At 39.7% G+C, this 21,980-nt stretch overlaps 1 protein-coding gene across 1 annotated transcript; it reads right to left on the reverse strand.

The window, feature by feature from the left end:
• Positions 1-333: 333 nt before the first annotated feature.
• Positions 334-21,980, reverse strand: PROS1 (protein S). The gene is made up of 15 exons (XM_041420975.1): positions 21,876-21,980; positions 18,303-18,460; positions 17,849-17,873; positions 17,431-17,517; positions 16,058-16,180; positions 15,805-15,927; positions 13,976-14,101; positions 11,845-11,966; positions 10,055-10,173; positions 8,377-8,566; positions 7,560-7,727; positions 6,386-6,554; positions 5,777-5,925; positions 4,848-5,061; positions 334-2,684 (listed from the first exon to the last, which is right to left on the reverse strand). The coding sequence occupies exons 1-15, from the start codon at positions 21,934-21,936 to the stop codon at positions 2,539-2,541; spliced, it is 1,980 nt and encodes a 659-aa protein (XP_041276909.1). The 5' UTR covers positions 21,937-21,980; the 3' UTR covers positions 334-2,538.

A 21,980-nucleotide genomic window follows, 5' to 3' on the forward strand; every position in this document is an offset into this window, starting at 1 on the left:
ATAAACCCTGAATGGCCCTTGCTGAAATGATTATGCCTCAAAATTCAATGAAATGCATCTGATGAAGGAAAAAACACAGGAATTGGTTACTTGCCCTGATCTTCTTTGTTTCCACTCCTAGTTTTAAACAAAGTCTAATTTCCTCAGGTACTATTAAACAATTAATTAACTTAATTACCTAGAGAGTATGGATGCCTATTTGGATAGCATATTAATTGGAGCCAGTTCTTTTCTTTGATGCTGACGATGATCACAATCTCCTGAGAAAGGCATTAGGCCACCAGAACAAGCCTTGCACAGCAAAAATGAACAAAAATATGCAAATACAACTTCAAATGAAAAGAAACTTGCAAATGCTGCTTTATTTAATTCTTACAATAGGGAGGCACTTTTACATTAAAAAAGAAGTGCAGAGGTTTCATTATTAACTACAAAACCCTAAAGTATTATTCCATGAAAACAAAGAGAAATAGTGTCTGTGTGACAAAGTGATTGGCTTTTCCTTTCATTTCTATACAATTTTTTACATTTAAACAAACAAAACCTAAAAAAATCTCTAGAAAACAACAGCAAAAAACCCTTTTCTTCTGTTCCTGCAGGCCAGAAGCACTTAGAACATTGATGACATTTTGCTTTGTGCTCCTAATCTCTTACTTTCCGTGCTTGTTGTATGAGGCAGAGTCTGACCCAGGGGCTTTCCAAGATTAATGGGTGCCACAGAGGTATCATAAATAAAGTGATCATGTGTTTATTTGATGTCAAAAGTCTCAGTTCAGCTCTGCCTTGCATGCAAAACCTGCTTGTTTCAGTCAAGCTATTCTCCAGCTACGACCTGTAGGCAGAGTGTGTGTGCGGGTATGGAGGAAGAGCAGGGAAGGCTGACTGCAGGAAAGGATTTCCCCTCCATGGAGTCAGAATTCCAAGCTTGTTTTCCATGCCACCCTAGAAAAGTGACCTTGTATTAATGGCAAGGAGCTCCTGGCTGTCAGCTGCTTGCTGGGCTGTACTGGGTGAAAGTTGGGAACAAATCCTGTATTGCACTACCCAAGTGGGAAGTGAAGTGGCCAGTAAGTTCAGCCAAAGCAATAATAACACTGAGAGATGGGCTCAGATCTGCACTAACCCTTGCATTTAACACTGGAGGAAACCTCCCTGATGTCACTCAGAATATCCCTGGAGAAAGGCAGTCCTCCAAATGAATATTGTCACAATCCATCCTTCTGGACATCCGCTTCCACTTCAGTGTCTCCAGTGAAGACAGCGGAGCTGGGGTCAGGAATGCTGGCAGATAAATATCTCTGCTTGATGGATGAGAGGATATATTTATACCTCACAGCAATCCTCTTGCTATTTATTTGGTTTGGGGTTAAGAAAACCACCAGGTGAGCTGCACAGGGAGGCTTCTGGTGCTGTGAAAATGAGCTTGGAAGTGGAAAGAATGCTCAAAGGATGTTAGAGAAATATTGGAAATGCTCGAAATCAGCACACCTGAGGAAAGCAATACTTTTCAAATCACCTGTTGGTTTATTAAAGTTGGCTGAGCAGAATATGGCTTTACATTCTGAGGTTACTGGCAAAATTCAGGTTTTCAATGGCAGCAGGGCTCACAAATAAATCTGTTCTGGAGCTCTCTGAAGGCCAGGTTACCCTAAATAAAGGGAATATGATGGATCATCAGACTGTGCTTATGCTGAGCAATGCTAGGTTTGATGGAAGAAGTATTTGCTGCAATTCCTTGGTTTTACTCAGCAAATTCCAGTTTGATGTCCTGTGATGCAGAGCTCCTTCCTTCAAGCCATTTCCTCTGTTTTTCAAAATTTCCTGGGGTGTATTTTAGCCCACTTTGAAAGTAAATGACCTGACCTGATCCAGAACTCTTCAAACTCTAATGCTAGGTTCTAAAGACAGACAAATTAAAGCTGGTCCAGTATAACCAAAACTGTTTTCAAAAACTACTTAAATAAACACTTCCATTTTGAAGTTGCTTCACCACTATAGATACAACCTGTAAACATACTCACAGAGTTTGGGCTATAGATTCCAGGGTATTTTTTCCTTTACCAAAAGCACATATTGCAAAACCTGTAGAGATTTTTCTTTGCATGTTATGCTTGAAAATGTTTAGTAATTCTGGTTTCATTTAGATTCTCATACACTAAAATTATTTGCAACTTGTAACTTTGTGCTGATACATGAAATATAAGATGTAAAATGCTTTCTAAACAGAAATTCCTAAACTTTCTGTCCAAGCTAAATATGTCAAAAGACATAGCATGAACACAAAAGATAAATCTAGCTTTAAGATTTCCCACTGATATATAAAAGAATGTCTTACAAAATTTTGACCTTGATTGTCTCTTTCCAGCTGAACAGAGAGGGTTTTTTTTTTCCTTCCATTCTACATTGAAAGGGAGAAAACCATGCTGCTGCTTATTTCCCTGGCACATCTTGCACGAAATAATGCAAGCTCCATTATGGCATGAGACTAATTACACAAATTACATCTGAAAGAATAAAAGTTAAATTAAATCTGAACGGTTACTGCATGATCAGTGGGCACGAGTGAGATCTGATGTCGTTGTGCTTGGAAATGGCTTCATCCAGATCCAGCTGTCTGTTGTTGACCTCCACCTCCATGCAGCCATTATAAAAAGCAGTCACTGGTGTAGCACCCAGAGGAACATCTGCACAGAAACACATCCAGTTCATTACGCCAAGGCATGCAAATTCCTATGGATTTTTCAGATCAGTCAAAACGTGGGGAATACTGCGCTCCCCATCCATTATTTGGTCCTGGGAGAAAAGGAGCAATTTGGCAGGAAACACTTGAGTTCTTCTGCCTTTTCTTTAAGATCAAGATCAAGTCAGCAAAGCTGAGAGAGGCCAGTAAAATGTTAAATATGCGTTAGAAGGCTGTTCCTATCCAAAAACTGAACTCCAGAAATGTTTTCCATAGTGGTTTTTCCTGTATTAACAACAAGAGTTTGTGTCCTGGAGCCCGCTGTTCTTGTCCTGAGCTACAAACAGCTGTTTCTGGGCTTAGAGGTCACACAAAGAACTCTCTTGCTTTTGCCAGGAAGCTACTCTAGATTCAAATCTGCAGCTTCTCACTTGGGGCACTCCTAGGAACTTCACACATTTTCCTGCTTCCTCACTGCTGCTTCCAAGTGAATTCTCTGTGACACGCTCACTTTATCTTTAATACATTTAGGTATTGTTTGGCTTAGGGCAGCATCAGATCGTGGATATGCTTCCAGGAAACAGGATGTTAAGCTCGCAATCAAGCAGGGATTGCTCTCAAGTCTTAGGGTACAACTGGCTTCTTACAAGGTAGACCTAAGGGATGCAAGCACCTTCAGCAATTAGAATGAGGGTCATTACGAGCTCATCTCAAAAGCATCCTCTCTTTTTTTCAGGTGTTAATCACCCTATCCCTCCTAATGAGATAGATTTGGTTATCTTAGGAACAAGGAACACTGTTTTCTCCTTATTTTATTTTTCTGTAAGCTGAGGTATTGCACAGAGTCCTGTAGAATTGCTCCCTTCTGCTTTTTTCACCCAGTGAAGAAAACACTGCTGTCACAGAACCATGGAAGTTTCATTTAACCTGCACTGGTTGTGCTGAAATAACAGGGGAATTCTCCCACCTCTGTTACTAGTTTGTAGAAAGGGATATCAAAAATGGGGACTTATGGTCTTCATGAAATGCATGGGGTTTTTTAATACAGAGGCTTGGGTTTTGGGGGATTTTTTTTGTTTTATTGTGTTAATTTCCATGTTTAAGATAGCTTTTAGAACTTAGAAACAGAGATGCCAAAAAACTGAGATTAAGGAGCAGCAAGTAACTAATACTTGCTTCTTATCTCTTTGGGATGCCTGAATAATGCAGAGCTCTTCATTCTCAAGATGTTGATTTCTCTGTGGCTGGCAGTGTACTAAAAAAGAATCATTTAAGCATCACAAAGATGAAAAGGCCCAAGAAATGACTGGAATCTTAGTTACTGTGGCTCTGTTAAACTGCTAACTCAGCTGTATTAAGTAAAAACTGACCCATTCCTTGTCAATTCAAGACATGTCAGTCAAATTTGTAGCATTTTATTAGGAATTATGATTCATTCTCCATAAAATAATAACAGGATGCAGAAAAACTCTACAAGTAGCAACACTGTAACCATGGCACCTTTCCTCTAGCAATTTTCAAGTTTTAATTCAGGTTTTGACTATTTCTCACCTGGGGCAATGATCTTTTTCCTCTTGGTTCAGCCTGAAGTCAAACTATTTATAGAGAAGCACGTACACACTTTCTGGACAAAATAATCCTTGTGATAAGGATAATGTTGACATTATGTCTCAATAATGTCAACTTGAAGCCTGCTTTGAATGAAATATTTGCTGTTTCAACACATTCTCTGTCTCATAAAGATTACCAGTCATCTCTTGCTCAGAGTTTAATTGTTGAAACCATATTTCCTGACTTTCCATTCTGCATTTCTGACACTTGGATTATTTACAAACACCTGCTTTTCTTAAATTGTTGATGCAGTTCCTTAATTGTGCCAGATGGTGGCATTTCAGAAACATGCAATGTTAACCCAACTCGAAAGTCAAGATATTTTCCAAATTCAAACCTCTAGAGAGCCATGTCTTCATGTCCAAATAATCCTACTGTTGAAAAGCTGGCTGCCTCCAAAGCTGAAATGACTGGAGGAAACAAGCGGCACTTGAGGGAAAAAATACTTTTTTTTTTGTTTTGTTTTAATAATTGTAGGTTTTTCCTAGCATGGGTAAGGCTGAATACAATCAGGCTGTTATAAATAATCAAATTAATAAAAAGAAACAGGTCTCACCTGGCAGGCCACCCAGGTAGGTGACAACATTTGCCATCATTGCTTGATGCAGAGTTGAGAGTTGCTCAGAGTTGGTTCTGTCTGTGTGTGAATCAACAGCCAGTTCAAGCTCCTGTCTGGTCACTAGAAGTCCAACCTGCACTCTTCTGGGGGTGCATAACTTCTTTGATTCCAGCTGTGCAACAGTGGTGCTCCCAATGGTCACAGTGATTTTCTAGATGGAAGAATGGTAGATCACCAAAGATGTCACATGCAACTTTAATAAATCATTATACTTGGTTCTGGTGCACTTTGTATTTGCAAGTAGAAGAAAATATTAAATACTGGTACCTTCAGCTGGAAAAACTGATGTGTAGCCCTCACTTCTGATGACGAATGCCATTCTTAAATTTATAAGTGAGACTGTTTTACAGGGAACAGCTCTGGATACAGTTCTGAGGTGAAATACTGTTTCACCTACAGTTTTAAAGGTATCCAAGTGTTCACTACAGGCTCTTATTTTGGGAAAAAGCCTGGAGTAGCCATGGTGTATAATTATGCTCTGGCTTGGGATAGCTGATGCAGAGGGATATAAATGGAAACTTAAGGACAACAAAATCTGTTAATAATTTGGAACTAACATGATGTTCTTACTGTATACACTGGTGTCACAGCTCCCTTTCTGCTCTGTGCATTTGGAAGGAAAGGTTACAGAAAACATGATGGAATGGATCTGAGCTCAGACCACATAATGTAATCTCCCTGGCACGAGTGATTAGTGCTTAGTCGCTGCTGCAGCAATCATTAATAGACAGATATTTTCTGCACATTAAAACCCAATCTAATTTTCAAAACACTGAGGCTACCAGCTGCACTGCAAGTGTGTGAGTTAACTTTTTTTTTTAGGTTGATTTTTCACCTGGCAGCTGCTAGGAGAATTGTAAGATCACCTGTGAGTCAGAGGAGTTAGAGTCCACTATGGACAACGCAAGAGGCACTGTTTCATTAGAAACCAAGGCAAACATAACACCAGTGTCTGTGGATGGGCGAATAGTCAGAGTCACATTTATTAGCCAGTCTTCAGCACTGTCAAGATTATCTGTTTTGAAGAGAATAATGCAAATTAGTAAATCCACTTGCTGACGAAAAAGTCATATGGGGTTAAAAATTAGTATTTAAATCTCCTCCCTACTATGGAAAAATTAGTGCTAATTTTTGAACTTAAAGAAAGAACTATAATTCTAAAGAAACCCAAGCAAATAAACAAAAAAACAACAAAAAATCCCACAAAAAACTCCAACTGAATTTTAATCCTGGATCTTCAATAGTGGCCAACCTTTGCAATTAAACTTCTGAATGTAAAGCACTCCAGAAACTGAACAGATGACAGAACTGTGATCAGAATCCTCATTCAAGAAGATTCCTAACAGAAGTTAAGGGATCACCGGTGGATGCAGAAGTGTATGGCTTAGTTTGTGTGACTTTATTTTCTTTTTTTAAAAATTTCATCAGTTCTATCACCAGTCCAACAGAAAACACAGGGATAGAAAAATACTTACTATAGTTTATCTGGAATGCTGCCATTCCAGTGCCAGGGTAGAAGGATCCTCTCCCCACTGCTACCAAACAGTGTTTGCTTTGTTTTTCTTGAATAACTTCATTTACTCCTGAATGTCCCTGGTTCATCAAGTTCCAGGCCCGGATACAACCATCCAGACGAGGGTTAATCTACAGCAGAACGACAGCATTGGGGGTTTGAGTCCAAAGCTGGGTTAAAAATGTTAATAATGAGGCATTATTTTCCATATCAGCTTATTTCTATGTAGTCACTATCAGTAACCAATGCTATAGGTTACAGCAGTGATGCTGGGAGAAAACCAAGTGGCAGGCATTTGGTACCTCAGCCTTCAAAAAGTATTTATGGTTTAGCATTTCCCACTCTGCTGCCAGGGATCTGGACAAAAGAATATTGCTTCCACTTTTAAAGCTCATCTTGTGACCTAGACAAAAGGACAGCAGATTTTCTATACTGAAAGAAAATGATCACTACAAATGCTGCTTGTTCAAAGCTTTATACTAAAGTACAAAGAAATTTCTGGACTTGTTTTCTATTGGATAAAGGGATGTTATTGTATTGTTCCATGATTTTTTCTCTGCTTTGCTTTTAAGCAAAAATTGATTTTTTTTTTTTTAATCTGAACTTTCTGTTGAGATTGCCAATTAGTTTGAAGGCTCCTGGACTGTAAAGAAGACATTTGCAACAACTTGACTGTAGCCATTCTTGAGGCTGGGAGACTGAAAGAATCATGGGCCTTGTCCAGCCTGGGCTGTTGTAAAACCTTTTGAAAATGAAAGCTCACTGTGCTGCCCGCACAGTGAACACTGCACTTATTTAGAGCTTAGCAAAAGCCAGGACCAGGACATGAATCACCCTGAAATGCACTCTCAGTAGCAGCCATGGTGGTGATTTAGGCAATCTTAAAGCCATATTAGGAAACAGGCTACAGAGTCCTCAAAGATTAGACCAGAAGTGCTGTGTTTTCACAAGTGAAGCCTTACTGAAGGCAGACTGAAAAGCTTCACTCATGTTTATTTTCAAAACAGTGGTTTAATAACCACATTTTCATTTTCTAAACAGGTTCCATGCCAGGCTTGCTTCTTCTGTGACTACCAGGAGTACACAATTGAACAGAGCATGACCAATCAATATTAGTCTTATTATTATTTAATTACCTGTTTAACAAGAGCACCGCCCACTCTGCGAGGCAATCCTGCAATGTACACCTTGGTTTCCAAGAAGCCCTGGGACTGTTTAAACAGAGTTCCTGGGCTGTTAATACTCATCACAGCCTCTTTAGCTATTTTTACACTGATGCTGTGTTCTAATTCTTCAACTGATACCTGGAATAAAATACAAATAATTATATATACACACATACATATTATTTAAAAAAAAATTACATAAACCCTGTGAAGAATGACTAGTATTTCTTTAAACCTTGTAAAATCATTTTAATGCAGTCACTATTTAAACTGTATTTAAACTTGATGCAGGATAGCTGCCCATATCTAGAGACATTCTGGGAGGGTAACAAACAAAATCTAACTGACATTAAAAATTTGGTGTGCTCTATAGATTGTGTGAGAAAGACTTTTCATCTCAGGTGTGAAGGCTTGAAAAGCAAGATGAATTTTTTGGTCTAGCAGATGTAAAACTTGCTCTAAACACAAAGTATCAAATAACTGTGCACCTGACTATGCAATCACAGTTTTGAATATCCTGCCACTTTCCTTTTCATGTTTAAAATCAATAAGTGCTATGTTGATAGCTAGAGGTAATTATCTTCTCTTTGATTGTTAAAAGCTAGCAGAATTTCCTGATGTAAGGCATTCCTGTGCATTTCTTGGCTGTTTTTTAAAACTGGGGTTTGAGTGCATCATTTTAAGCCTTTTAGCAGTTTAGTTTAGCTCGGTTTCTCCCTATTTTATTTATCAGCATCTTCCCACAGTGAGTATAAGGAAAGGAATGGGAGAAGAAAATCCAACCTACTATATGCCACAGTCCATCATTAATGGCCTTGCCTCCACTGGTGACTTTTGTTCCAAACTCATTCTTGAACTGAATCTCAATCTTTCCATCCCTAAGAGCAAGCAAGATCCACGCTGAGTTGTCCAGGGATTCTGCATACAGGATCACCCCCTCTGAGTCGTACGTCCGGAAATCAAACTCTGCTGTAAATCTGAGTTGTGAAGAAGGAATCTTAATAAGAAGACAGGAAAGGTGAAATACTGTACAGCCCAGGATAACTCATAAGTAGGGTCAGAGAAAGGTTCAGAGATAATAACTTTTGGTGTCTCTGTATCTGAGCAGTTGTGATTTTTTGCACAGTTAGCCAAAAGCAGAATGGAACATAAGCCTTGTTCACTCAAATCCAGTGGGAAGCTTTCAGGTTAACACCCTGACCTGGGATTTCAAAGAACCTTGGTACAGTTCCCAAATTCACTCTGAGCTTTACTTGTGAAGGATATCCCAGTCCCCTGAGTAAGAAGAGAGATGTAATATTCTCATTGTATTTTGTAGGGATGCAGTGCAGACAAAATAGAAGATCTATGATGTGCTTCGGTAGAGCTGGATTGCCAAGTGCTGTCCTGAAGGAATTATAACCCAAAAATTTGCTCTGCCTTTCATATGCCATTCTCTCATTTGAGGATTTCTTGGCTGGATCTAGGTTGAGTGTGTGCATGTAGCAAAGTTAGGATTTACTGTGCAGTAGAGAAGAGTAGAAGTAGAGTAAAAACAGTCTTTGGGACTAGACAAAACAGATTAAAGGTGAAAGGAGAAAGCGAAGCATTTGGAAGCTGGGGTTTGCCAAGGCATCTGTAACTCAGAACTGGGTCGCTGTCCCTCGCAGTGCTGCTCTGTGTCCCCTAGATGGGGCTGTCCCATCTGCCGGACGCACCCAACACCGCTCTGTATTTCTGTATTTACACCGGGCTTCAAACATTTATCATCTCTGAAAGCTCTTCCAGGACAGTGTCAGTGCCCGGGCAACTTGGAACAGCGGCAGAGGACAGAGTTCTCGGTATTTACGTCCATCTGCACGGTTCTGAGGCTCTGGGAATCACCAGCTCCACAGCTGCTGCTGCTGTTACCTTCCAGTTGTTTGGTCACTAAGTCAGGGAACGCTGCAATTCTGGCTGATGCACCAAAGAGGTCCAAGAGCAATAAAGGGGTCAGTGCCACGGGCAATCGCTCTGACAGCTGTAAGGAAAATCATCCAGCTGGTGCCAGACAAGGTACTGTGCTCTGTGGTGTCCCTGGGACACTCTGAGTGTGAAAGGAAGCCCAGGGAGGGGCAGGGGGGCAATGGCCTGACTTTGTTGCTCAGCAGGATGGACAGAGCATGTCCCAGCATCTACCTGAAGCAAGGGTGGAGCAACAGCAACATCCAAACTAAAGCCATTCCCATATATAACTGGAAGCTGTACTGTAACTATAATAGTTACTATAACTGTAACTGTTTTCATTATAACTTCTGAATGTTATGTTGATAAATCTAAATGCCTTCCTGTTTATTCATTCATTCATCATGTAAAGGTATCTTATCCAAGGGGGAGATGGTGATATAATTTAGGCATGCAATGCATTCTTCCTAAACCCTCAGAAAATTAATGGAAACAAATGTCTGTCATTCCAATGCACACTTTTATCAATAGCAAATGCTTACCTTGTGACATTTGGCAGTTTGAACTTTAAGTAGAGAACGGGAATTCCTATAAATTGCTCTGCCAGGTAAAGCAGTTGATAATTCTTTTCAAGATTCAGTGGGATACACTCAGTAACAGACTGAAAATGGTAGAGGAAAAAAGTTGTTAATGCGTGATAAAAGTTGTGATAGCTTATGAAGCAACTCCTGTTGTTGCCTGCTAGCCTTTTTTATTTTTAAAGTAATGGCTTACCTCTGGGATTTTTTCTTTTTTTTTAAACTTGAACACCTATGTACAAATGAAATGGTGTGGTTTTGCTTTTGCTTGAAACATCCCTTATTTAAACTGCTGGAGGATAATCCAGGTTGACACACACTTCTGGTGGATTGAAACTAGTATTTAAATATTTAGTTTTTGAGTTAAGAATTCCAATCTTCCATCAAGCACTTTTCTTTCACCAGGGATATACGACACCCACCTTCTAGGGAGCTACCAAGCTCTGTTACTGAAGTTCTGCAGAATCTAAACCTGCTCAGGTGTTAGAAGGGAACAAACTAGAGCTATACCTGGGGAAGACTGTTAAAGAGAAATTAAAGAATCACAGTGCTTTTGGACAACTAGAAGCCTCAAAGCCTCTTGGCTCAAATTTGAATCCCTCAAAACATTCTGTGACTGTCTTCTACTCTGATTTTGCTATTCCTGATGCATCAGTTCCATTAAATGTACAGGTGCTCTCCTTGAATTTTATGGCTGCTTCATTTTATGGCTGCTGGTGTCACTAGTTTTTAGATTGAATATATTTTTAGCTGACTGAACTTTTCTTCCCCAATTAAAAGGCATGAAGCTAACTTCCAGATAGAGAATTAATCGCTGTTGAACAACAGTACTGAAAATAAGAGCACCTTCCAGCCTCATTACATCTCACCATTTCAAGGATGAGCAAAATGAAATAGAATGACTGCCAAGTGCTGTTCATTAAATTTCAGAAAGTACAAACAAGACCTAACACACAGATCCTGTAACTTGTGTCAGATCTTGTTCCTGCAGTTTAAGCCAAATTATGTTATTCTCTGTTAGAAGTGTTTTATTGTTGCTAGAAGTGTTTTGTTGTTGGCAGTCATCTGAGCTCGCTTCACATGACATGTCAGACTGCCTGAACTTTTCAAAGTATACAGAGAACCACTTACAAAAAAAATCCTTGGACTTCAATCCTTGAATCCTGATTCTCTGGAGTTTCAAAACTTTCTGCTCCTAAGAAGTGTAAATTTTCAAACTGATCAAGAGCAGCCCATTTTGGCTGCAAGATGGTCTCCAATTGGCAAGTATTACTGAGTGCTTTTCCTTAAGCTATGGCAGATGAGAACTGTGGAAAACAATCCAGTTTTTTTTTTTTTTCAATCCAAACAGAGTAATTCTGAAACAGTGAGCAAAAACTTTTGCACAGCCTAAGGAAAACTTGGGAACATATGGACAAAAGGAACATTCTGTCTCCGAGTGGGCTGAACAGGAATTACTTGTTTGATAGGAAAAAGCTGAGGCTTATTTTGGAAGCAGCAGGGAATAAAGATGCCTGGCTAAAGCAAGCTGCTTCTGACAGGACTCCTGTAAATGAGCATGCATGAACTGAATGGCATCCAAATCCCTGCTGCTTTGGGAGCCAAACCATAGATCAGAATCCCCAGCATTTTCTCAGGAATTTTTAATCAGTTCTCAAATAGCTTCCTATTTTCCTTAATCTAAGCGATCCTCTCATCAAGAAATACCAAACTTTGTGATTTTCCACATGGAATTCTACATAGCACACTTTTACCTCACAATTCTTCATGTCCTTAGAGAGCTTGAACCCTTTCTTGCCATCACAATAGCAGCTGTAACTTCCTGGTGAGTTCACACAGAGTTGAGCACAAATATTTTCAGCACATTCATCAATATCTAGGGAAATTAAAGCAGACAGAAGATTTTTTTTCATGGCACAGACCAAAAACTAACACAAATTAATGGAACAACAGACAAGAGAGGTTCTCTGGAATAATCCAAAAGGTGATTTAGTAATCTGATAGAGGCCTGGAATGCAGAGCTGGAGACAATTTGGTCTGATTTCTGAGGCACAAGGTGGCTGAATAGTGAGAGACTTCATAAACTGCTGCCACAGATGGCATAAATCCCATTCTGGGTCAGATCTCTTGCTTTTCTTGTAGGACACAATGAGAGCTCAGATTATTAAAAGTATATGGGGCAAATATGTGAAGAAAGAATGTGCTTTATTCATATAAATCCCAAATAATCTCAGGGCAAAATACCTTTTAAAATAACATACAATAATCTCATAATGCCTAAGGTTCAGACAGCTTCTACTTGTGGAGAAGAACAGTCTGATTTGAGCTGCAAATCAATAAGAGAACTTCATTTTATATTTAGTAGGTTGTGCAAAGTAAGTAATTTAGAAATTAAAGGCTGTTTAAAAAGCCAATGTGAATTTTACATTTCTAATATAGAAACAAAATCTCTCCTTGACAAGAGACTCCAATGAAGGTGATTTGGGCTTCAGATTAAAGCAACTGCAACATTTATTCTGAAACAAATAGCCCTTTGAGTGGAAAGAAAAAAATTTTGTACCAATGCATGCATTGAAATCTGGGGGTTTTTAGGACTAAAATACTTTTTTTATTTTTGCTGTTGCTTGGAAGAAGAGAGGTAATGAAAAACATAACAAACCCTGTTCTGTTCTTCAGTCTAATAGTATCTGTCATCCTAGAGATAGCTGTGCATAAATGTATGTAAATTCAATTTTCCCAATAAGCATAATTGAGTTTAGCCACCTACAAGCAGTACGACAATGAAAAGCTCCTGTCATTTAGTATTTCTGTAAGGCTACATTCCTGTCAGGCTGCACAATCCTGTCCTTAGACAGGATTTGGTGACTCATTTAATGTGGTTACAACAAGGTCTAAAAGCTTAGCAGCATAATCCTCCTGCTAGGGACGTAAGACTTTCCCTGTTGGAATGTCATCATCTTGCAACCTCCTGAATCCATGTCCCAGCAGAAACACAACACTTACGTGGCTTGCATCAAATTGGATTTACCTGAAGGAAACCCTAAGAGGAGTAAAAATTAATTACTGTGACGTTTTTCTCACTTTGGTGCGTGCAGGAACAGAAAATTGTCAGTAGTGTTTTAATCCCATAGTAACTGGACAAAGAGCTGGATATGTAAACACTGCCACTGTGCAGAGCTTTGGCACTAAAGACCTGCAGGAAAAGCCATGGAGCAAAAGATTGATGGCCATCAGGAAGGTGCTTTTGTGTCCTTTTGAGCAGTAATAAAGACAGCTTTCAAAATAAAAAGCAGCCACTGATAGATTTTCCTTAAACTGACAGTGTAGAAGATTCATCTTCTTTGGAAAACTCTCAGAGCTTTCATATCTGTTTACAACTGAAATTTAATTTCTGATGTGCAGTAAACAGCAACTTTAACAAGCACAGAGAAATAGAACATATTCAAAGACAAATATGCAAACACTGGAGAAGTTATGGTCTTTGTATGAGTGGCTTCTTGTTATTTCACTGCTAGCTATCAATACTTTTCAACTTTGCTATAATTGTTACAGAACTTTGGAATGTTTTAGTTCCAGATTGTCATTTCAGGCAAGATTCTTTTGGAGCAGCTCATTTTTTTCACAGTTCTTTCTCTGGATATTTCGGAATACTTTAATTTGACAATTGAGATCTTTATAAAAAAACATTTTTAAAAAATCTTTAGAGAACTGCCATGCTGTCATGCAATACAGCCTGACAACAATTAATTTAATAAAGAAAATGAAGATTCAGAAATGCACTGGTAGATGAGGAGCTCAGTTTTGTACAGCAGTGGATTAAAAAAAGATAAGAGGAGAGGGGAGATGAAAGATATGAAAAAGGAGGAGCTGGGGACAAAGACACACCTTCACAGTTCTTGGAAGTTGAATTATAAGTGTAGCCTTCTGGACATTCACACTCATATCTGCCCTGGGTGTTTTTACAGGTGGCTGTCCCACAGATGTTTGGACGTAGCACACATTCATTTATATCTAGAAACACAAACAAGTTATTAACATACAACTCCCACTCTTGCACACCATTTTTCTTCCCAGCCTTATCCAACACTGTGCAAACTGAGTGAGGCTGGCAAAATTTTTTGGTAGCTCTGCCATGCTGTCACTGCAGACTAGAGCTACAGCCAGAGAAGATTTCCAGAGGGCTGTAAAAGACATTTCTGCATGCCCCCAGTGGAAAAATTCTCTGCCTGCCTATCTTTCCCATCCCTTCATGTGGGTAACAGGGAAGGGATGCATGTCTAGGAAGGCAGAGAGAGAAACAGGCTACAGAATTCCCATAAACTAAGCCAGACTGCCTAGTAAAATTCCATCTTAGAAAAAGACACCCAGAAAGACAAGAGATAATCCAATCAGAGGTTCTTCCATGCTACAATCAATTCATGTCAGTTTTCTTTTAATTGGCTATGCTGAGAGGTGTTCAAGTCCCTCACTGTCTCTCTATCCCTCAAACCATTTTAGTGTCTATCTTCTGTCTTGTTTTCAATTTGTCAATGTCATTTTCCCAATGCAGATGTGGCAGTGGGATTCAGGGTATAGTATCAATCTTACTAAGTGTCTTTGAGACAGAAAAATATCAGATCCCTGGCAGTACTACACTCATAAATGCAGGGATCATTCTGGTTTTCTCTGTGCTTTTGTAACAGCTGTGGAAATGGTGCTGCACAGGAGATTCTGCCACTGGCTTGCTTGGAGTCCTGGAACTGTAGTAAGTCAAAGCTGCCCTGAATTCAGACTACTTTTTCATAAGTTAGTGTATTCCAAATTCTTGACTGTTTAACTCTGCAGTTGCATGTAATAAAATACTTGAACGCGGTTTATCAAATTATTAAACTAACAAGCAAGGCACTTCTATCTTTGATTACTTTTTTATCACATTTTCCAGTATCTTTCCAAGAATTACAGAACATTTAACCAATTTATCTCCTTGCCCTTTTTCATAAACCTACAGTCTTCTGTCATTCTGGCATGTCTTTGGACAAAAAAAAAAAAAAACCAAAAATCACCTGACATCATCCAAAACTGTTGTTCCATTAAAATGGAATGAAGTTGTAATTTTTTCTAAAAATGCAGTAAGAACTGCTAATTATGTAAATACACAGTTTTTATTTGGAATGGAATGAAGCTTGTAGGTCATGGCCAATAGTAGACACAAGCATGTACAGAAAAAATAATGCTGGGTGAATCAAAGAAAAATCTTTCTCTCCATTAAGGAAGTTTTTGGATTCATTAATAGTTTCTTCTCCAATGAACTTCAAACTGCAGAAAGTGCAGCATGGCTAATTTGGAGTGATTTAGCCTAAATCAGAATTTACCAGAGAGAATTTCCATGGTAACAAAATCAGCTAATTGTATCACTTTAGATTCTTGTTTCAGGGTGCTTAAAGGATGTGTGAAACTGGTGAGAGACCAAAATGAGCTTTATGGAGCTCCAGTAATGAAGCAGAATCTCACCTATAGCCACTCCCTCTTTCTTTCCTTGCTTCTTGATCTGGTTCATTATTTGGCTGCCCAAATGCCTGCAGTGTGTAAGGAATGAGCAGCCAAACTAAACCAGGGCTGGATTGTCCAGAGGCAATGCAAGAGCATTTGTGGAACTATTGGATGAAACCCTTCCCTCTCTCTGGTCAGCAGGCACTGTGGTGGCATGGAAAGATGCTCCCCTGAAGTCTCCCTACCTCCACAATCCCTTTTGTTGGAATGCATGAAGTAGCCATCTTCACACAGGCAACGGAAGCTCCCAGGGAAATTGGAACAGCGCTGGCTGCAACCTCCATTGAAGTCTTCACATTCATTTATATCTGTACAGAAAAGGGAATCAAACTCTCTGCTGACAGCAAGGCACCAACTGAGCAGCTGAACATAGTGTTCAACAGTAGAAATGTAACTGTGCTTCTGAGAACCAACATGCCAAGAAACTAAAGACTGTACCTTCCTCACAGTTCTCTCCTCTCCATCCTGCTTTGCAGACACAGGTATACTTGGCTTGTCCATCTATGCAATCCTTATATCCATCTTTATGGCATGGCAGGGGGCTGCACTGGTTTGAAATTTCTGTGGGATGGAAAACATGGAAAATCCTTGTTATTTCTCCTCAAGAATCATTTTAATCTTTCTTCTCTTTCTACAAGTCATGAAATAGGAAAGGTCTTGATGTATAACATGAAGCACTCCCACAACAATCTTGCTACTCATTCTGTCAGCAAGAATTTTTAAGTGAGTGAGAACATACAAAGCCACCAGTACTTTTTCTATGCCAGGCAGAAAACAACTAGAAGACAGATTACTTCCTAAACTAATCCCTGCAAGATGTGACCAGATTTTATATTATTATACTTAAAATATGTATGTCAGTTTTTAAAGAACAGTGCTCTGTCCCCATCATACTACCACATATTTCACTAGAAAGATCAAAGTTTCAAGAATTCAAGATTAGAGAGTTGAGTTTCTCTGTTCAAGAGTAATCAGACAGAGAAACTGGTAATTTATTGCACTATTACAAACTGATCTGAAAACATGTTCAGCCATGACTGTGTGCAGTGTAATTACTGAGGATCTTTTTTGCCTTCCACTACTTTCAATGATAAAACCAGTGTCAAATGGTTAAGGATAAGTATTCTTATTCAAACTAACTGGAAGTTTCTTTGATATAACCAGGCTGTAGGAGGTTTAGAGAGATTTTCAGCTGTGGCAGTAGGAAATATGGTAAAAATGGCTTGCTATGAATTTACTAGAAAGAACATAATTTATGCTGGACCTGTGAATGTATAGGCACAAAAATCAAACATTTGAGAAACATTCTAAGTTTCGTGCTTTGTGACCTTTTGTTTGGAATAAATGACTGTGTTCCAGATAATATTTTGATTACTTTGTTTTGCTGCTGATTTTGATATTTTTAAATTCTCAGCTGGTAATGTAACTACAGGCCAAAGAGTAGGCAGAAATGACAATTAACAGGAGACTCTCTTACTCTGTCTGACAGAACATGACTTGCTAGAGGCAAAGGGTTTGGCATAACTGTTAAAGATGTGGCAGAGTACAGAGGACACACTGGGGAATATTGCTGGGTTGCTGTAGGACACTTCTGTTTGTAGAAGAACTCTGCCTTCCATGTTGCAGTCGATTGTGTTCCTTTATAAAGTTAAAAGCAGTCACTTAAACTGCTTTCTCTGGAAATGCTCTGTCTCACCTCACATTTTTGGTTTTTGATTATTGAGTTTGCCTGAGTTAAACCATTTTTTTGGTCTCTTTTTGTGTCTCTGAACAGCTTTTTAGCCACTGTGTGTTCCAACATCAGCACTTACCCTTGACACAAGCCCTCAGGTCAGCTGGAGAGTCTGGAGTGACTGCAGCCACCCTGAACACCCCTGCTCGATGGGAGGCAAGGCAGCCTGCAAATGCAAAGCCACACAATCAGCTCAGGGTCCAAACAACTCATTTACACTGAAATTACAGCACTTGCTGCATGGCATCTTCAAAGAGCCTGTTCTCACAGCCTGAATTGCAATACTGGTCTGGGCATGTTAAGGACAGCTGATGACAGCCCAGCCTTCAGAGTGCCTCTGTGAGGATCTCAGCACACAGGACGTTCTCTGCACTATAATCAGCATGGAAATCATCCCAGTGCTAGGGGCAGAAAAACTAAACCAGTATTACCCAAATGAGAGTATCACTGAATCATACACTACAATTGTTTAGGGATTTTTTTTTTTTTGTACTTACTTAAATATTTGGGATAAAAATATTCCTGCAGAAAGAAAAGAAAAATAAAGGCTAAGAAAAATTTCAGGCAGATAAAATGACAGCAAAATACATCATCGAATATATTCTGAAATATATTGGTATTATAACTACAAAAGAAGAAAAAGAAAAACTATATTTAGTTTGAGTCACAAAATATAGGCCTGGTTTTCTACATTAATGCAGTTTGGACTAATGCAGATTATTTAGTACACATAAGACTAAGACTCAGTGAGATTAAAATACTGCACTGAGTTGGACACTTGCAAAGTGAGGGCAATGCAAATGAAGTGGATGTCAAAATGACTTTGAAAATTGTCTCTTTAAATGGGGGATCTTGCCCAGTGTTGTTACTGGGAGCTGTGAATTCCATGAGCTTGTCTTTCCCTCTACAAAGAACTGCTATCTATATCATAGATACTCATAAAATACTTACAGTTTCAGGATTATTTTCAAAGATTTCCCTGGCTTCTTCCCTGTTGCATAATTCTTCAATGCATTCTCTTTCTAGATTTCCCTTCTTACTTTCTTCCATGAAAGAGTTTGCTCGGCGTTTCCTCAGCAGGAACTGAGAGGCATACTGCTGGGATAAAACTTGGGAGAAACAAAGCAACTCTGTTATTATTGATCTCTTTTTGCAACAGATGAAAAATGCTGTAAAGACTGAGCAAAAATGAGAATTTAGCACAAAATTCTGAATTAAATGCTTAGTCAGGAGTTGATGTTTGCTATTGTTTTGAAAAATGCACGAAAAAAAATTCCAGGATTCTGTATGTGGGGGCTGTTTCTGATCAAAAATTCTTTAATGTGTGCTATTAATCCCTAATAGCATCCATGCCTGAAGCATAATTTACAAGTCACGCTCAGGACAAGATTTATTTTTTATGGTTATGGTTATTACAAATCAAGATATGTAAGCAGCAAGTAGATTAAAAAGAGCTGGTAATTTTACCAGTTTCAGTGATATGCAAGTAAATATTCTGACCCTATTACATTTATGTGAGAGCAAAATGATGTCAAAGACATCATAATTACATATAACTGCCTGTTATATGTAATTAACATAAATATAATTTTATTTTTCAGAACAGTGAAGAACAAGACAAAGGTGAGAATGCCATCCTGGGAATATCAAGGCGAACAATCTATAAATACATCCCCATTTTACAAGGTAAAACAATCCTAGCCAGCTTTTATGATTCAGACCCAGCATGAGTCATTACTTAATTTTCATGTATCTGGTTATTGTCGTTTTAGTGACTTTTAACAAGCGGTGAACACTGAGAAATGACACTAAAAATGAAAGATGTCCGCTTCAATGTTCTCTGCAGAGCACACAACACTCCAGGAACAGCCTCTAAATTAGACTGCCTGGTTTAATTTTTGGCTACGGCTTGTGATCGAGACAAAAATGGATGAGCACAGCTGGAAGAAGTCCAGAGTGCAGATGACAGATGTTAACTGGAGGGCACCACACTTTCCTTCCCTCAGCCTCTGCACAACTTAACCTTTCAGTGTGCCCAGCTGTGTGAGGGCTGTGCCACCCGCAGTGCACATCAGGGCCGGTGGCCACACATTTTCATCCAGCTCCACAGAACAGAGCCATTCAAGCACACAAAGTCCATCCAGTACTGCCTGTGACAATTCCTCAAAGCCAGGGCACCTTCGGGAGCCACACCAGCTGCCAAGTGCCAGAGGAGAGCTCCCAGTTTCTCCGCACTAACAGGAAAGAAAAAAATTAAGGAATCTGACTAGAAAAAGCAGATAATGAGGACCAGGGCTTGGAAGAAGACAGATTTAACTTTTAACTAAAGCCACACCATCCTAAACACATTAAAGGCCTCTACCAAGTGACAGGGAACATTCTGAAGTGCTGCAACGCTGGGCAATGACCTGAAGGAACCTTTGTGTTACAGCCTCCTGAGTGAATCTGACATGGGCTGAGCTTGTAACTACAAACTAATCTATTTGCTTTCATTCTGGTAAAACTAATCATCCTGGTAAGGCAGTAAATAAGATTTCCTGAGCATAAAGTGGATGCACAGCTCACCTCCAAGGCTTTACAGCACAGCTCTATCTCAGAGAGAAACAATCAAGTTGCTTAGAAAGGAAAGAAGTTCAATTAATTAGACTAAATGTTTTATTTCTCATTAATAAGAAAGATGCAGAAAGATCATCTGTCCTGAGGCAAAAGGAGTGACAACGGAAATAGGAAAATTGTGTATTACAGCTGCTGGGTTTGTTTCCATGGGAGATCTCTACCCCCACAAAGATGTTGACATTTAGCTACATCATTGTCATTTTCACACGGTTTTACAGCAAATAAAAGACAAGAAATTTTCATTTGTCTACAAACAGATGTAACACTTTCTACTTCATGTCTTCAATACAGTGGGGCAATGGGAACAAGTCTTTTTCCCTACATCAGAGCAGTTTATCCTTCTCCCAAGCTGATTTCCTATAACTTCTGACTTGAAATAAAACACGTAACTCAGAGCAAATTCCATGTTTCTTTAGTGCAAATATTTCAATCCCCACGCACAGAATCAGCAGTGCATTTATTCATCTGTGTTTTAATTACAAAGATTATGATAGGACCTTTATTAAAAACAAAAATTCCTGACTACTGCTGCTGCTGCAAGTCTGATTACAGGAAACTCCAGCCCATTTCTGACCCTGCCAAACCAAGTTAACCCTTAATGCACTCGAGTGCTTCACGTGGTCATCACTGAAGCCTTCTGCAACTCCAGAGACTAACAATTTCCAGAGGTGGGGTGCAGCCACTGTGTAGTGAATGCTTATCAGGCACATAAAAGTGATGCTACTCAAAAAGAAGAAAAAAAATTGTGGGAGAGGATGAGATTCAGTGGTTTCTTACAGCTGTTCTGTCATGCAGATGCAACCCTAAACCTGCTTAAAGTGGGCTACTTAAACGTAACTTAGAGCTGCTTACCTAAGACCTCAGCCAAGGAAAGCAATTGAATAAAACTAAATAAAAAGTGACACCACTGTAGGAAGTGGCACAAGCTTGTTTGCACAGCTCTGTAACTCCAGTGACAAGAGTATCCTGAAAAAGCTCCTCAGTGACATTATGCAGCCAACAAAATAAAGTTGGCTGCTAATATTTACCTGCACCTTCTCCAAAATGTGTCCCTCACCATATTCCAAATGCACCTGCACTGAGGCTTGCACAGACAACTTTTTTGATTATTAAACAGTATGAGCTGCATTTTAAAGCTGTTTTCTCTTCTTCCCCCTCTCCTCCCCTGCTATTCCAGAAATCCCTGGCACTGTTCAGAGCCAGGGATAAGAAAATGAAAATATGGACCACAGAAATTTTGGATGAGCAGGACAGCTCATTTCCTACTGTTAAGAAAAATGACAAGGTATGCAGTGGAGAAGATAAATGGAAACAAAAACGTGATGAAAACAGGAGAAAACATCATTATGAAACATTTATATTTATTAGAAGGTTTGTTTTTGGGACCGGTTAAAAACGTTGCAAAATGAACTTTCATCTTTTGATACTGCTGCCTTCCCAAGGCAGACACGCCAGCACCCTGCAGAATAGTAAACATTCGCTTTCTCTTCTGCCAGTTTAATCATTACTAAAACAGGTCAGAAACAGGCTCACTTTGAGCTGCAATTCTGCTTGTTTCAGCCACACTGTCTTCTTCCACTATTAAGCTCAAAGACTTTCGTGTCAAAGACGGAATACTTTATTTTTTTATTTTTTTATCTGTATGTGAGAGCACGTATCTCTCACTTAGCCTGCGAGATCTGAACTCCCAAACAGAGCGAGTGCCGCTCGCCGGACTGCACAACAAAGCCACTTTCCCGAGCACACCGCGATTTCCCGAGGGCTGTTCCTGCAAGGGAACCAAGCTCCCATTGCAGACGCTTTCCCGAGCCCAGCTCCCCGCTCAGGAACCGCGGGGCCCGAGCACAGCGCCCGCGCTGCCCCGGCCCCACACGCGGCCCCCGCCCCGTCCCGCCTCGCCTCACTCACAGGTCGCCGCCTCGGCCAGGGCGATGGCCAGCGCCAGCAGCGGGAGGCACCGCGGCCTCATCGCTGCCGGGGGCAGCCGGGACTGCGCGGCTGCTGCTCAGCGGG

The sequence above is a fragment of the Onychostruthus taczanowskii genome, unplaced genomic scaffold (assembly GCF_017590055.1).
Source record: "Onychostruthus taczanowskii isolate IOZ18803 unplaced genomic scaffold, ASM1759005v1 scaffold67, whole genome shotgun sequence".
Taxonomy (NCBI): Eukaryota; Metazoa; Chordata; class Aves; order Passeriformes; family Passeridae; genus Onychostruthus; species Onychostruthus taczanowskii.